Source organism: Lepidochelys kempii, chromosome 7 (genome assembly GCF_965140285.1).
Source record: "Lepidochelys kempii isolate rLepKem1 chromosome 7, rLepKem1.hap1, whole genome shotgun sequence".
NCBI lineage: Eukaryota > Metazoa > Chordata > Testudines > Cheloniidae > Lepidochelys > Lepidochelys kempii.
The window spans coordinates 90,417,532-90,433,161 of NC_136386.1; the positions used below are offsets into that span (position 1 = coordinate 90,417,532).

The 15,630-nt window shown below is 44.3% G+C and overlaps 2 protein-coding genes across 2 annotated transcripts in view; both read left to right on the forward strand.

The window, feature by feature from the left end:
• MINPP1 (multiple inositol-polyphosphate phosphatase 1) overlaps window positions 1–7,665 on the forward strand; it is a 119,376-nt gene extending 111,711 nt beyond the window's left edge. Inside the window, exon 6 of the mRNA XM_073353749.2 lies at window positions 7,592–7,665. The gene's annotated coding sequence lies outside the window, so the exon portion shown is untranslated. The remainder of the gene's footprint in view (window positions 1–7,591) is intronic.
• PAPSS2 (3'-phosphoadenosine 5'-phosphosulfate synthase 2) overlaps window positions 1–15,630 on the forward strand; it is an 88,948-nt gene that overhangs the window by 44,587 nt on the left and 28,731 nt on the right. Inside the window, exons 2-4 of the mRNA XM_073353745.2 lie at window positions 7,592–7,706; window positions 10,103–10,338; window positions 13,692–13,830. Of these exons, the coding sequence (XP_073209846.2) occupies window positions 7,592–7,706; window positions 10,103–10,338; window positions 13,692–13,830 (490 nt within the window). The remainder of the gene's footprint in view (window positions 1–7,591; window positions 7,707–10,102; window positions 10,339–13,691; window positions 13,831–15,630) is intronic.

The window sequence follows — 15,630 nt, forward strand, 5'->3', positions numbered from 1 at the left end:
ATAACTTTGCTAGACACTAAAAGTCATGGACTGAATAGACACTGGATTTATGGCTTATTACAATAATTTATAACCCACTAACTGCTTCAGCTGCTTCCCCCCTCTCCCTACCACCCTGCTTCCTTTCCTGCCTATGACTGGCAGGGGTGTTAACAGGCCACTTTGCCTTGAATGGCCGCTTGAAATATGTTAACTCCTTACAGTAAACGATCTTTTCCACCTTGTATTTAGCTGTGGCACTCTAGTTTCCCTGACCTGAAGAAGAGCTCTGTGTAAGATCAAAAGCTTGTCTTTCACCAACAGAAGCTGATCCAGTAAAAGGCATTGTCTCACCCACCTTGTCTCTCTTAAAAGAATTGGAACCATCTGTTCTTTTCCATTAATCCCTGTTGCATCTTTGAGATAGGATTATAGTAGATTATGATCCATAGCATCATGGACAGATCTAGTTGTAGAGAATAGATATCCATGGACAGGAGGATCTAATCTGTCAGAGTGAGCACTGTTGTTTCCATTCCATGTCCTGCCTGCAAGGGTATTATCCAGAGACATGTGAAGTTGGAGGTGGCACTTGCCAGCTTTTTTATTGCCTTCCTCAAATGTATCCAAGTTAGTCCGTCTCTACACAAGAAAGTTTTGGCATGTTTGGATGTTACTGGAACAGGATGAATTAGAGATAACTGACCCAGTGTTAAACACAGGTTGTCCTCATCTACACTGACTACTCAGTCATAGGCAGCATTGTGTTAGCTAACTCAGTTGTTTGCAACATTATGCAAACGTGGTAAAATTGTTTAATACAGGCTGTGTGTCTTCAGGTCCCAAGATTGGCTCCTTGTGGTCAGGTCTCCTAGGATTTGAAGTGAGCAGCTCAGGTCCTCAACCCTGCCTCCACTATCTAGACTGTGAAATAAATGTTTAACAACACTGACATAAAATTGTCCTCCTGCAGTAGTTAGAGTTCAGAGTTAACACTGCTTAGAGATGATGATTAGAAGTTCATGCCTCTCCTACAGTTATTGTTTTGGGCTCTCTCTCTCTCTCTGCCTCAGCCTGCACTGCATAGGTTACCTCCGAGTCACATTTAAAAGATTTACTTGGCCATTTTAAGAGCTAGAAATGAAAGTGTTTTAAAAACAGCTTAGATTCTCATTAAACTATCTCTCTTCCCCACCCCCCACTCCCAAGCTGCACCACTGACTGCAACATAAGTGTCAAGAAACCTTTTTTGTCAGTGTCCACTTTCTGTGGCTAAAAATTTGGGTTTAGAATCTTTTCAAAAATTTGTTCTCAAGATATCAATGTTTGACTTCAGGCGACGACATTCTTGGTTTTGCTCTGGTTGTTAACGTTTCAGGTCTGACTTCCCAAGGCAGTTTTAAGATGATGAATCATTCTGAATTAAATCAGTATTTCCTGGTGAACAGTCTGTCTTGTCATGTCCTCTCAATCTACCCAACTAGGAAAAGTTTTGTATTGCTTTACTGTACTTGTGCTGTATTTACCTTTTGTATGTTTGACAGCAAGAATTTTACCCTGTGTGTGTTGAAACTCCAGAGGGAGGGATTACTGGGGGGACTTCAGAAGGGGAGATGTTGAATTCTCTCAACACATAATACAGTTTCTAAAAGTTTTTTCTTCTTTTTTCTCTTTAAGAATGAGTCAGCTAAACATGAACAAAAAATATATGCAAGACAAAGTAGAACAGGATTTTGGTCTCCGGCTGGAATTTCCTGTATTTACTGTAAATGGGCTGCAGGATTTTCCAAGTACGTTTCATCGTGCTTTGGGTACACAGTTCTTAGAGAATCTTGGGGAGCAAAAAAATGCTGTTTGATGGGTATGCAGTAGAGATTACTAGCTCACCAACAAGCAATTTCTCCTACTTTTTGTTGTTACTTCTGTAAGATGTCCAGGAATCTACTTTAGTTCTTGAGCCTCTGTGAAGTATAGTCACCAACAAGGTTTGTCTCGAGCAGGATCGTTCTCCCATATTAACATGTTGAAAAACTATTTTATAAAATTGTGTGTAACAGACAAGCTGTTACTGAAGAGAGTGGTACAAAATTCTGAAGAACATATTCTATTTTGCAAAGATATTCAACATATTTTTTCCTCACTTAACTTTCACATGCAAACAATCTGTCGTGTCCCCTTCAGTCTGCAAACAATCCCTCACAATAGCTGTACTCTTGTTTTGGTGTAGGAGTGTTTGAAGTCTAGGTATGTGTAACAAGCTGGCAGACTAGGGCTACGTCTGTGTGTAATTCCCTGCTCACTCACATGCTTGTGGTAGCTCTCCTCTGAGAATGCTAAGAATAGCGTAGTAGCAGTAGCATGAGCAGTGGCTCTGGGGCTAGCTGCCACAGAGTTTTTGGGGGGTTGTACTTCAGGTGGCTAACCTGTGCCACTGCCTGGGCTGACATGGCCACACTACTATTTTTAACATGCTAGCACAAGTCTGTCTGTGTGAGCTGGGAATTACATCCAGCTCCAAGTGTAGACGTAGCCTATAAGACACTGTATAGGAGTGCAGGATTTTTCTGTTGAGTGACCCTAGGCTCTGTTGCTAAGTACAGTTAGCTGCAGTGAGGATGTGCAGGTTGTGGGAATATTTCCTTTTGAGTAAGAGGAAACTAGGGTTCTAGAATGGAGGAGGTCCTGAAACAGCCTGGCTTGAGGAGGAAGCATCAGCAGAGGTTTATGTTCTGGGTTTTTTTTTTTTTTCTGGGTTACCAGAAAAGCCAACCCCCAGAAAAGGGGTTTCTTTGGACACTGAGGGTCTCTGTGCTCTGTAGGGTTAGTCATTAGCAATTTGATTCGGCATTTTTAAATTATGCTAAATCATAAATACTGCTTTTTATCTTTGGTTAATAATTCTGACAGACTTCTCTCTTGGATACCCTGATGCCATGTCCATTTAGCACTTGCTCAAATGCTGCAGCCTGAAGCTAAGGGACGACCAAAGTTGCACTGCTATGGTACATTCTCAGTACTGTCAAATGTTATATATTCACAAGTAAGGCCCCAAAAACTCATTCAACTGGATTAAAAACCAGGATTTAAAAAAATACATTGTGAGTTCTTATATTTGCCTTCTGGTTCTTGAGCCTTAATTACACTCAGGTCACATTTTCAAGCTTTTCTCCTCAACCACGAGGGCTAAGAATGTGGTTTAGAAAAATGAAAACCTGAGATTCTCATGCATTCACATGACTCCAGCAGCTGGGGCTCTAAAGAAAAAAATAACTTTTATGAGACTTGTGCTATAATCATGAGAGTTGGTGAAACTGCTGACTACAGTATTGCCAACCCCAGGTGTTCAAAAATCATGAGTCAGGCTGCCAAAAATCACGAGGTTGGCTTAGAAATCACAAGATCTTTAAAAATAAAGATTATAATTTTTTTTTTACTTCCGGTTTCTGGGCTTTTTGGGTACACTCGGATCAGCCACATCTTCATGCTTCCCTCCTCAACTGTGAGAGCTGGAAATTAACTTTCTTTTTAAATGAAAGCCTAGGTTCTCAAATAATCGCCTAATAATAGGAGTTTGGGCTTTAAGAAAAACACCTCCATATTATGAGACTCATGATAAAATTGCAAGAGTTGGCAACACTGTGCCTGTGTTTCAAATGCTGCCTCGCCTGCCCAGCTAACAAGCTCAGAATAAATCAATCCATAACTGATTGATTTTCTTCACTGGTGCCTTTGTACCCAAAAGCTATGCTGAACTGCTACCCTGTGTTCCAGGAGATGACGCTAGGTGAGGGCCTTATTTTGGAGCAACTAATGTGTGTCAGTGTAGGGCGAACCAGTGCATTGAATTGGCCAGAAGTTGGTTCTTGTCAGATGGCGGTGCTTGCTCGTTTGTCCCTACCACGGCTACATAGTAGCAGCAAAGAACTGCTTTTAAAAATGGCAAATGTACTTAGCCTGGGTAGTAGCAACAAAAAAACAAACAAAAAAGAACCCACCCTAACCAATGACATGATTGCTGAGTCAGTCTCTGAGAACCACTCTGCCCGCAGCAGCAGCAGCAGTTAAAATGGGAAGTGGGAGTTGAGGCAGTTGGGGCTGTGGATTCCCAGAAGGGATAAAATGTATCACTTGCTGTGGTTGGAACAGGAGCCCTCAAAACTTTTTAGCTTTGGGATTTCCCATCAAGATGTGATGGTGACATGGATGCAAGAACGGGAATGTATTACTTCTTCTAAATCTGGAGGATTTTTTTTTTTTCATAATTGGGCCTGATTTCCAGCTCTGCTTACCTTGGGCTGCCCTATGTGAGGCTGCAAATAAACTTGGGGCATTTTTAGATTCACAATGGTATAGACACTCAATTATTGTCACGGGGATATTTAAGTACCTAATAGTACATGAAAAATCAGGTACCTGGAGATCTCGGTTCCCATAAGTAACTGGGAGTGCAAACTTGCAGCCACAGTTTTTAGACACAGAAATGGACCCCAATTTTTGAAAATTTAGATCAATACTTTTAAAATTAGCATGAAACTTGGAATACAGTAAATAAGTGTTTCTCTGTGAGGATGATCTCACTGGAAAGGCTGACCTGTCCCATGGAAAGCAATAGCAAGAACAGGGTAGCATGAATAATTTTTCACTTAAAATTCTACAGAAGCCAAAACCTCAGTAGTTTAGTAAATATTGATTTGTTTTCAATACATGCTTATTTGTTTGCTGAGTCCCAAGAATGTTAATGACCCAACAAGCAGGAACAAATAGACAGACTGCCTTGCCAATATGTTTAAAATACTCTTCCCATTTTATTCTCTCTCCCATTCCTAGTTTTTTTGTCTTCACTTACAACTTTTCTGTGGCAAGTGAAATGTTATTACTTCCCTTCTCTAACTTCAGGAGAAGAGTAAATATTTTTATAGTATGGGGTGGAATGTCATGGCAAAGTTTAAGAACCCGTGATAGTTCATATACCATATGTGTATCTCTCGTAAACCCAGCTATCGTGCAGAATTTGTTTGGGCAGAAAATATTTGTACTTTTTTTCCTATCAGACTCTTGAAGCCATTTCTTCAGCTGGATCAGTAGGAAACCAACTGTTGTGAGAAGGCAAAGCTCAGTGGTATCCAGACAGTTGTTTCAAATCTATTAGTTTACAGTGAGCCAATTAATAGAACAGCAACAAAGCACGTTTATACAGAGGATAAACAAAGGCCTAGTTTCTATAATGGCTGCAACATAGCCTCTGACTTTTGGTTGAAAGATAATATATGGACAGGAAGATGTTCTGGAATCCAGAGCCCTTTTTAGTGGGAGAGACATGTATTACACACACATAAACTATGTCAAAAGACTATTATTAAGGTTGCAACGTCAAGCACTCAAATGTTAGAAAATGCCAGAACTAAGGTTGCCAGTACAACTAATTTCCCCTCTCCTCCACTTGTACCTATGCATTGTGATAGTGTCTATAAGTACATGATCAGATACTATTTTTTCTCCTCAGGCTTCTCATCCTAGTCTTAGTGTGCTTGCCCAACAAGTCCTAGTCTTCCCACTCTGGATTCCCATCCAAATCTCTGTCTCCCTCCCTTAGTCCCAGTTCCCATTTCATTACCACTCTTTCCTCTCCCTCCCACTGCCTCTTTGTCCCCAGTCCTGTTACTTTCTAGTTCTATTTCCAGTTCCAGTATCACCCTCCTTTCCTCCTGGCTCCTCTCCAATCTGACTCTGACCCCTTCCTGAGCTCCAGTGTCACACCCACACAAACACACACACCCATGCCATCACCCATGTTCCTCATCTCCACTTGCTTACAATCCCAGTTTCCATCCCCAGGCTCTTTGTCCAATCTTCACCCCTCCTCTCCAGCTTCTTGTCCTAGTCTCTTTGCCTAGCTGGTCCAGGTTCTTCCCCCATACCTGTTCCTCTCAGATCTGGCTACCCTCCCACTACACCTTCTTCCCCCCCTACTCTGCTGGTTCCTATGCATGGAAAATGTGAGCCTAAGTGGTTACAGTTTGGCAAAGTTATAAGTAACTGAAAACAGATTCTTATAATAGGAAATGTCAAGCAACTTTAATAACAGGCAGTAGTATCAGCCTATAATCACTGCCAGCAAAAGGTAGTTTAGTGTGTGTGTGTGTGTGTGTGAGAGAGTGAGAGAGTGAGAGAATGGGTGATGTGAAGTGAAATGCTTTTGCAATTTAACCAAAACTTGAATGTATGAATATTTCTAAACCACAGTTTAAGTATAAATGTGATTTACGCAAAAATGAACATTGCTGTTCAAAGTAAAATCCACCCCACCCTACCCTCTGAGCATAGACGATCCTAAATGCAACACAGCCACCAATATTCCATGGTAAAGTGGGCGCAGGCTACGGAAAGGCTGAGCAAGAGAACTCTTGACAGTGGGAAAAGGGAGTAAAAGCATGGCCAGTGGTTTCAGAATTATGCAGAGACACTGGCCAAAGAAGCAGCTCCTCTAGGGCCAGGTCAAGGAGGATTCTATCCGTTGACCTTAGCACAATAAAGTATTATTTTAATTGTTTACATAATGTAAACCATTTAAGCAGTTAATTTACTGGATATAAGTGTTAACAATTTAAGCTGTTTAAGTTTAACACTCATATCAAGTAAGTTGACAGCTTTAAATGGTTCACATCAGGGGTTCTCAAACTTCATTGCACCACTACCCCCTTCTGACAACAAAAATTGCTACACAACCCCAGGAGAGGGGACAGAAGCCTGAGCCCTCCCGAGCCCTGCTGCCCTGGGCAGGGGAGCCAGGGCCAAAGCCAGAGACCCTCCACTCTTGGCGGGGGGGCCAAAGCCGAATCCCAAGGGCTTAGGTGGGGGGGTCTGTAACCTGAGCCTTCTACCACACACACATGGCTGAAGTGCTTGGGCTTTGGCCCTGAGCAGTGGGGCTCTGGCTACTGTCCTGGGCCCCAGCAAGGCTAATGCCAGGCCTTGGCGACCCCATTAAAACGGGGTAGCGACCCACAGTTCGAGAACCGCTGGTTTACGTTATGTAAACAATTACACATGTGCTTTACACATGCACAGAATTTAAGAGAACTAAGACAGAAAACATGGTGAGTGTGTAGTTTGCATCCACATTTCCTTTTTTATGCAGTGCATATGCCTGAGGGCAAGTCAGCCACCTCAGAGCACCCTATCTACAACAATCCATATGCAGATTACATTTCGTATCAGCTTTAACAGGAAATTCCTGCTATACTCATAGTCAGAGGCAACATATGAAAATGCACCGGTATGATATGAGGGGATCAAAGATAAAAAGCAACTTAAAGAAGAATTGAATTACAGATCTTAGAAAAACAGTTGTATTGAATTAAGTCCATCTGAAACCAAAGACAGCCATCTTATTTGGTTATTTGTCCCCCCTTAAGTTCCATGTAAAGCTATCCACTATTTATTCAGAAACAGGTAGCACTGCAAACATACTTCCTTTGTGCTTTACTGTAAATAACCTCCTTTTTTATTTTGAATCTTCTGAATTTGAATTTTCTCCTCTTCCCAGTTCCCCTTGGATTTTTCTATTCTGCAATATGAAACAAGAAAACTTTTTGTTTTGTTTTTTGTGTAGAATATCCAGAGAGCCACTAATGTCGTATATCAAGCTCATCATGTCAGCAGAAGTAAAAGAGGCCAAGTTGTGGGTACAAGAGGTGGATTTCGAGGCTGCACAGTCTGGCTAACAGGTATTTTAAGCCTTATTGAGACTGCATATGGATGTGTGAAATGTGTTGCTCACTGGTGCTGGATGAGTATAGCTCGAAATTCATTTATGTATGTCAATAATCCAAGTAGAGCTTAGTGCATGGTGTAAAGCAGGGGTGGGCAAATTACAGCCCGTGGACCAGATCCAGCCCTTCAGGGCTTTGGATCCGGCCTGCGGGACTGCCCCCCATGGTGCCTTGGGCCCCGCACCGCTCTCAGAAGCAGCTGGCACCACGTCCTGGGGGGCGGGGGAGAGGGCTCTGTGAGTTGCCCTTGCCTCCAGGCACTGCCCCCCGCAGCTCCCATTGGCCAGGAATGGGGAACCACGGCCAATGGGAGCTGCAGGGGAGGTACCTGGAGGCATGGCAAGGGCAGCTCTCGGGGCGTGGTGTCGGATTCTTCCCGGCGCGGAGCCAGGGCAGGCAGGCAGAGAGCCTGCCCTGGCCGCAGTGTCTGCCGCTGCCACCCCAGAGCCGCTTCAGGTAACCGGCGCCGGGCTGGAGCCCGCACCCCTCCTGCACCCCACCCCCCTGCCCTGAGCCCCCTGTCGCATCCCATACCCCAACCCCCGCCGCACCCCTCCTGCACCCCAACCCCCTGCCCTGAGCCCCCTGTCGCATCCCATACCCCAACCCCCGCCGCACCCCTCCTGCACCCCAACCCCCTGCCCTGAGCCCCCTGTCGCATCCCATACCCCAACCCCCGCTGCACCTCTCCTGCACCCCAACCCCCTGCCCTGAGCCCCTTCCTGCAAATCCCGCACACTATCCCGCACCCCAGCCCCCTGCCCTGGCCCTGCATACAATTTCCCCACCCAGATGTGGCCCTTGGGTCAAAAAATTTGCCCACCCCTGGTGTAAAGAGATCTATTTCAACTTGACCTGCATACACTGATACTAATGGGACCTAGGAAACTCTTCTGACGTGGATACACAGATGAAATAAAAATAGTTTCCTAGGATTTAAAATATCCTGTTAAATGATATAACAGGGTGGGCTTTGTATATATAGAGAATAAATAATGCTTACAACGTAAGTCACATTGTATTTCGTTTCATGAATCTTTGGGGAAGGGATTACTTTTCCCCCTTCCTTCCAGGTTTTTTCTCTCCAGGGCGAAACTTCCCTCACAGGTTAGGGTAAGTCACAACCACACTCTGTACACGGTTCAGTTATGTTTACACAATTCTCTTACTACTTTTAATTGTTTATCATGTATGTTTGCTTGGTAACTCTTGGTATATTTTGTTTAGCAGCTGGAATATGGGAAAACACACATTCCATAATGTTTGGAGAATCACTTTATCTTATGTTCATATCAGCTTTTGTGCTGACCATTCTATTAAAAAAAGTTTAGTTTTAAAAAAGTTACTGAATACCAATCATTTAGGTGAAAGACTAAATTAGTTTAAGGTTATTCCTGAAGCTGAAATTCATCCAGTGCTGTTTATTCCCTTTCATATATAATTTATATGTACTGTATATGAAGCATTTTAATTTCATTTGGTGATATTTCTTCTTTGAAATATACAGGGATCTTACCATAACTTTCTATGATTTTAATTTTTAAGGATTAGGCAATAATGGAAGTACATTTGAGGGTTTCTAGATAACTTTCCTAGATTATCAGTTAGTGACTAACTTTGTTGTCGTACATAAATTGAAGTGCTCCTGTCCCTAGCTAGACCTCCTGTCCTGACTCTGTTCCTGGAGCAGTCTCCAGTGCATGGATCTGAACCCTTCTGGAAAGAAAAGGGGTTTGGATGCCTCCACAGAACTGTCTTTCCTCCAACACAGACCCCATGGACTGCTCTTTGTGCAGTCTAAGGTCCATGCAGGGGATTGGGACACAAGGTATGGCCAGTAATGGGAGTATGATCTCGGCCCTTTGATTTTTCAGAAGACAGCAGGCTCCCAGGCCCTGTATCCCACCAACTGTCACAGCCCAGCGAGGGGTCTCCACGTGATGGCCTGGCCCCCTACATATCCCCTGGGATTTGCCAGGTTTGAGTGCATCTATTTCACAGGAGAAAAGAGGGGACCAAACCCTGTGTTCTCCCCTGAGAGAGAGATGTGAGAGTCTCCATGAGGATTTCCTCATGGAATTAGTCTGCTTGCAAAAAATCCCATTCTTTAGTTTCAGTACAAGAGATTAGCAGGTCCTAGGCATGCAACTGTTCTGCTATGGCTATTGTTGTCTGTCTCATGCCTCTAATCTACCTCAAATATCTAATCTGTTTTCTCAAATCTATATTTATATTTTAGGAGCTGATGTTTAATTACTTGTAACCAGTAATTAATTGGAGTACTGTTTAGTTTTCTGTTTTTTTAATACTCCGGATGAACCTCGGTATGCCTTACTTGTCCTCTCTAACAGGTCTTTCTGGTGCTGGTAAAACAACTATTGGCTTTGCTCTGGAAGAATTCCTGCTGTCTCGTGGCATGCCTTCCTACTCGCTGGATGGGGATAACATTCGGCACGGTCTGAACAAAAACCTAGGTTTCTCAGCTGATGACCGAGAAGAAAACATCCGCCGCGTTGCCGAGGTTGCCAAACTGTTTGCCGATGCTGGTCTTGTTTGCATAACTAGTTTCATTTCCCCTTTTGCAAAGGTAAACCTATTTAAGATTATTCTGATATTTACTTGGCAAAATGGGGTCTCTGCAGAGAGTCCATTGGCTCTCTCACTACAAGAATTCATGACTAGAATTTTTAGGAAAAGAGGCGCTTTTAAAGAGTGTAATATATATCTTGTGCAGGACCCGGTCGAGGAGTTATGGAGTGGACTCACCACCAGCCGTATTTCAGGGTCTGATGCCCCTGGGATGTTTATCTCTGTTCCCTGCAAGCCATCTGTCTTTGCACACCACATAGCCCTCCAGCTGAGAAGCAGCTAGTTGAACCCTTTCTGGGGGAACAGATGTCACAGTGTAATCTAAAGTCCCCAAGAATCAACCTCTCTTCTGGGTCTTGTGCGCACCCCCTTTCCCGGGGTTCCATTGCCTCTCCTCAGCTCTGGTATCAAACACTCTTGATCCCACCAAAGTCTTACTGAGGCCTCCAGCCTCCAATAGTCTCTGGCACTTCAGCCCTTCACAGGAACTTGCCTTCCTATCTGCTCCCTCTAGCTTCCTACTTCAGATTAAACTCTTCTCCCTTTTATGGGGCCTGAGTGTCCATTAATGGACCTGAGTGTCCATTAAGTTATCACCTGATGCCTCCCAATCTTGCCCCCTGTGGCTGAGAAGCAGCTAACAAGGTACTGTGACAGGGTAAGGCCAGATGGCTACAGGAGAGTGTTCCTGTTGGGATCCAGGAAGCCCGCCCACTGCTAAAGGATCCCCCCCCCAGACTAAGAGGGGGATCCACAGGGCCTGGAGAGCCAAATAATTATGGGGGACAACTAATGAAAAAGAGGGACAGGTGAAAAACAGGGACAGGAGTGCGGTCAAAGGGTCAAATGAAGGGAACCAGACGGGGACACCGAGCAGAGAACTCCGGACAACGCCCACCGCTCCTCAAAGGCGTCAAGGGAGTCAGTGGACGCCGCCCAGAGGAACTCCGCTCGGAGGCGTGAACAGACGGAGGATCGGAAATAGACCCCGCAGTCGCAGGAGACTCCATCGGCCAACCTCCTCACCCTGGTTTTATAGATGGCCGCTTTAGCCAGGGCCAGTAGGAGGTTGACCAGGAGGTCCCGCGACTTAGTGGGGCCATGGACAGGGAGTGCGTAGATGAGAAGGTGAGGAGAAAAGTGCAACCAAAACTGTAACAAAATATTCATGAGGAGCCGGAATAGGGGCTGCAGCCTGGCGCACTCCAGGTAGACGTGCACCAGGGTTTCCCTCACGCCGCAAAAGGGGCAGGCATCCAGGATTGGGGTGAACTGTGCCAAGTACACGCCCGTGCTCATGGCTCCGTGAAGGAGCCACCAACTGATATCCCTGGCGGGCCTTGGGACCAAGGTGGAATATAGGCTGGCCCACTGGGGCTCCTCACCCTCCAGAGGTGGCAGGAGATCCTGCCACTTTGTGTCGGGACGGGGCACGAGGGTGAGGGCGTGAAGGGTGTGGAGCATGAGCGTGTATAGATGTTTCCTTGGCGTGGTTTGGAAGCAGAGATGCAGCCGGCTCACAGTGAAGGGCTGAGGGGGTCGGTTGGATCCATGGGGCAGGGGCCCAATTAAAAGGACTGGTGAGACTGGGGTAGAGGGTGGGCGGGGCGCACCCTCGTGCAGGACCCAGTCAAGATAAACCCGAGCAGCGGGCAGCAAAGCGGCCTTCACCTCCTGAAGTACGCGCAGGGGAGTACGAGGTCTTGAGAGCCCCATGCGCTGAGCGAGCATCAGGGGATCCAGCCAGTCTCCCCGGTCGTAGTCCAGGAGGTCTCCGACTCTGGCATTACAGGAGAGTGGTTGAAGGTAGATAAATTAGTTCCAGGTTAAGCAGGTCCCTTTTCCCTGGGTAAGATAACATGGGCAGTTCCAGAACAAGAAGGAACTTGCTGGAACAAATTCAGGCAGGCTGGCTAATTAGGACACCTGGAGCCAATTAAAAAGCTGCTAGAATAAATTAGGGCAGGCTGGCTAATCAGGGCACCTGAGTTTAAAAAGGACCTCACTTCAGTTTGTGGTGTGCCTGTGAGGAGCTGAGAGCAAGAGGTACTAGGAGCTGAGAATGGGAATGTTGGAGGACTGAAGAGTACAAGCATTATCAGACACCAGGAGGAAGGTCCTGTGGTGAGGATAAAGAAGGTGTTGGGAGGAGGCCATGGGGAAGTTGCCCAGGGAGTTGTAGCTGTTGCGCAGCTCTTCCAGGAAGCACTCTAGACAGCTGCATTCCACAGGGCCCTGGGCTGGAACCCGGAGTAGAGGGCGGGTCCGGGTTCCCCCCAAACCTCCCAACTCCTGATCAGACACAGGAGGAGATGACCTGGACTATGGGTTCCACCAGAGGAGAAGGTCTCTGAGCTGTTCCCTGACCCACATGGTGGATCAGCAGAGACTGCGGGGATTGTTCTCCTTCCTTTTCCCCATGCCGGCCAGTGATGAGGTTAGCTGAGTGAACAGCAGGTTTGAGCCACTAGCAAAAGTGGCCAAACTGAGGGCTGCCGTGAATCTCTGAGGCAAGCAAATCCGCCAATAAACGCAGGACCCACCGAGGCAGAGGAGGAACTTTATCACAGTACATACATTGTATCTGTTCCATAATTAATTATTAACCCCTTTCCAGCCTGTGATGGGTTTCACCCCATCACACACTCACTTTATTTTTCCCCTATTCTTTTTTCTTTAAAAATCACAAGTATATAAAATAAGTTCCTTGGTCTCTTGTTGCTCAGATGCAAATTGGCCTGACACACTGATATTCAAAAATGTGTAGAAAACTAGGTGTCAGTTAATACGTGTTAAAAGTAAAAATTTCACTCGAGAGATTCATAATCACTAGTTCCCTGAAAAATAGAAAACTGGAGGAAGGCGTATAGGGCTTTATAGTGGTATAATTAAGCTGATATATGCTGTTCTAATAAGTTTTGATATCCTGTTATACTTATGATTTGGTTTGCTTCATAATAATGACCGTAATCTGCTAATATCAGGTCAATACAATTGATTATCAATAATTTTTGTTTTAAAGCAAGGATTAGTTAATAAATAGTCATTCAAAGTATAAGATTCTGCCAGCCTGCTAAGTGAAGATAGATGTTCTAAACTGCTGTTAAAAAGCTGAATCTAGATCAAACTAGTAATTTTTATTAAACATTATGTGAAAAGGAACTTCTTTTTCTTAGTAAGAATATATTTAGAATAGATAACATTTTACAATGGATGAATATGGCCTGTACCCTTCTTTTGGAAAAATCCAACTCTAGGCAGGTGTTGGTGACCAGATAAAACATTTTAGCAACACCCCACTGAGAATTCAATTGTGGAATTGCTTATGATTTCTCCCCTTGCTTCTTATAGGATCGTCAAAATGCAAGGGAAATTCATGAAATGGCTGGTCTTCCTTTCTTTGAAATCTTTGTAGATGCTCCTCTAAATATTTGTGAAAGCAGAGATGTGAAAGGCCTTTACAAAAAAGCAAGGGCTGGAGAAATCAAAGGTGAGGTAAACAGTTTGTTTAATGATATCTCAGTATCTTCTTTTTATCTGCCTCCCTTTTCTCTTCTCATCAACAGTGAACAGTGCTAATGAGAGCCAGCATTCCTACCTCTTTAAATAAAAGGAAAAAAACCCAGTCATCTCTTGGAAGGTGGTGGAAACAAGGGGCATAGAAACAGACTAATTTCTGCACTCTTAAATGGTACAAACCCCTTGAGTACGTTTGCATTATTAATGCTAGCAGTATTCACTTACACAGAAACTTATTATTATAAGTAACAATTTCAAAACTGTCAAAGTGACTTAGGGGCTAGATACACAAAGGGGACTTAGACTCAGCATCACAATGCCTAAGGTTTAGCCACCCTGCTGCCTTGGAGCACCCAGAGTCCCGAGTTAATCACCCAGGCTCCCTATACAATGGGAGAGTTAGGCACCTAAGAATGGGATCCACCACCCTAGTCATCCTGTGTGAGAACTGATCCATCAGTTCAGGTGACATAGGTGGGGAAACACCTAGTGTGAGGATCTCTTTGAGGTTTAGGTGTGAGCTAGCCACCTGAGTGTCAGAGGTTGGTGGCTGTGTTTGTGCCCAATGGCAGATGCTTAGGCCCCACGGGGACTTCACTAGCGGAAATGTAGGTCCTTACAGGGTTGGCAGCAGCAGATCAGGGGTTAGGGGGATCTAAATTTTGGACTTTGCCACTAAAAGTGGCAGTTAGGCACATAAATCCCTTTGTGGATCTAGCCTTTAGGAACCTAAGTCCCATTTTCAGAAGTTACCCAGGCACTTACACACATATGTCTCTTTAAACTGAATGGGACTTAGTCCTCTAAGTGCCCAAGTCACTTTCAAAAATGGGACTTAGGTTCCTGAGTCACTTAGGTGCTTTTTAAATTTTCCACTTTTAAAATTTACAATCCATTCAAGCATGCCTGCTAGATTTGATAATGACACTTTGGAAGAAAAATATGGACACATCCTTTAACTATTGAAATCTACTGAGCTAGAAGAGGTGCTTTTTTAATTTTTAATGAAGAAACTGGTAAATATTTCACTGAAATATGTGTTTTGGGGAGTTCCTTTCACCTTAATTCATCTAGTCAATGTTAAAATCTTTACTTACCAATGTACTTATTCCTATGTTCTTTTAATGCTGGGTGAAGTCACACAAGATGCATTATAGCTAGTGTGGTTGGGAATCTGCAATATTCTGATAAACTAATCGAACATTTTTAAAGTCTCAAAGTTCTAACTTTCTTTTTGAACTCAACCCCTCTGTGCAGGGTAAGGGAGAAGCTCCAGAGCATAGATGCTGGAACTAGAGGTGCTGCCGCACCCCCTGGCTTGAAGTGATTTCCGTTATATCCAGGGTTTACAGTTTGGTTCAATGGCTCCTAGCACCCCACTATACAAATTGTTCCAGCATCCTGCTCCTGAATGGAGTAAAAAGGGGGAAAAGACAATAAACCTCTCCCCAAAAGGAGCGATTCTCTTAAAGTGTGAGGTTTTCCATAGCAGGACAAGAAATCACATAATATATAATATCATACCCTACGTAACATCTGTGCTTAGAGTGAGGTTACGTTTTTTTGTGGCAAAGAGACTATTGTTGAATTGCCCAACAATAACATGCTGAGGAATGGAAACGTAGGCATGAGAAGGGTGAACAGGGGGTGAAACGTAGAACATCCGAATTGGGAAACAGACTAGTACTGAAAACAGGTGGAATTTCTACCTTGTACTGAAGAGAATATCCACATAGTCCAAACTTAACCTCTTTCTGGGGTTTGATTTTAT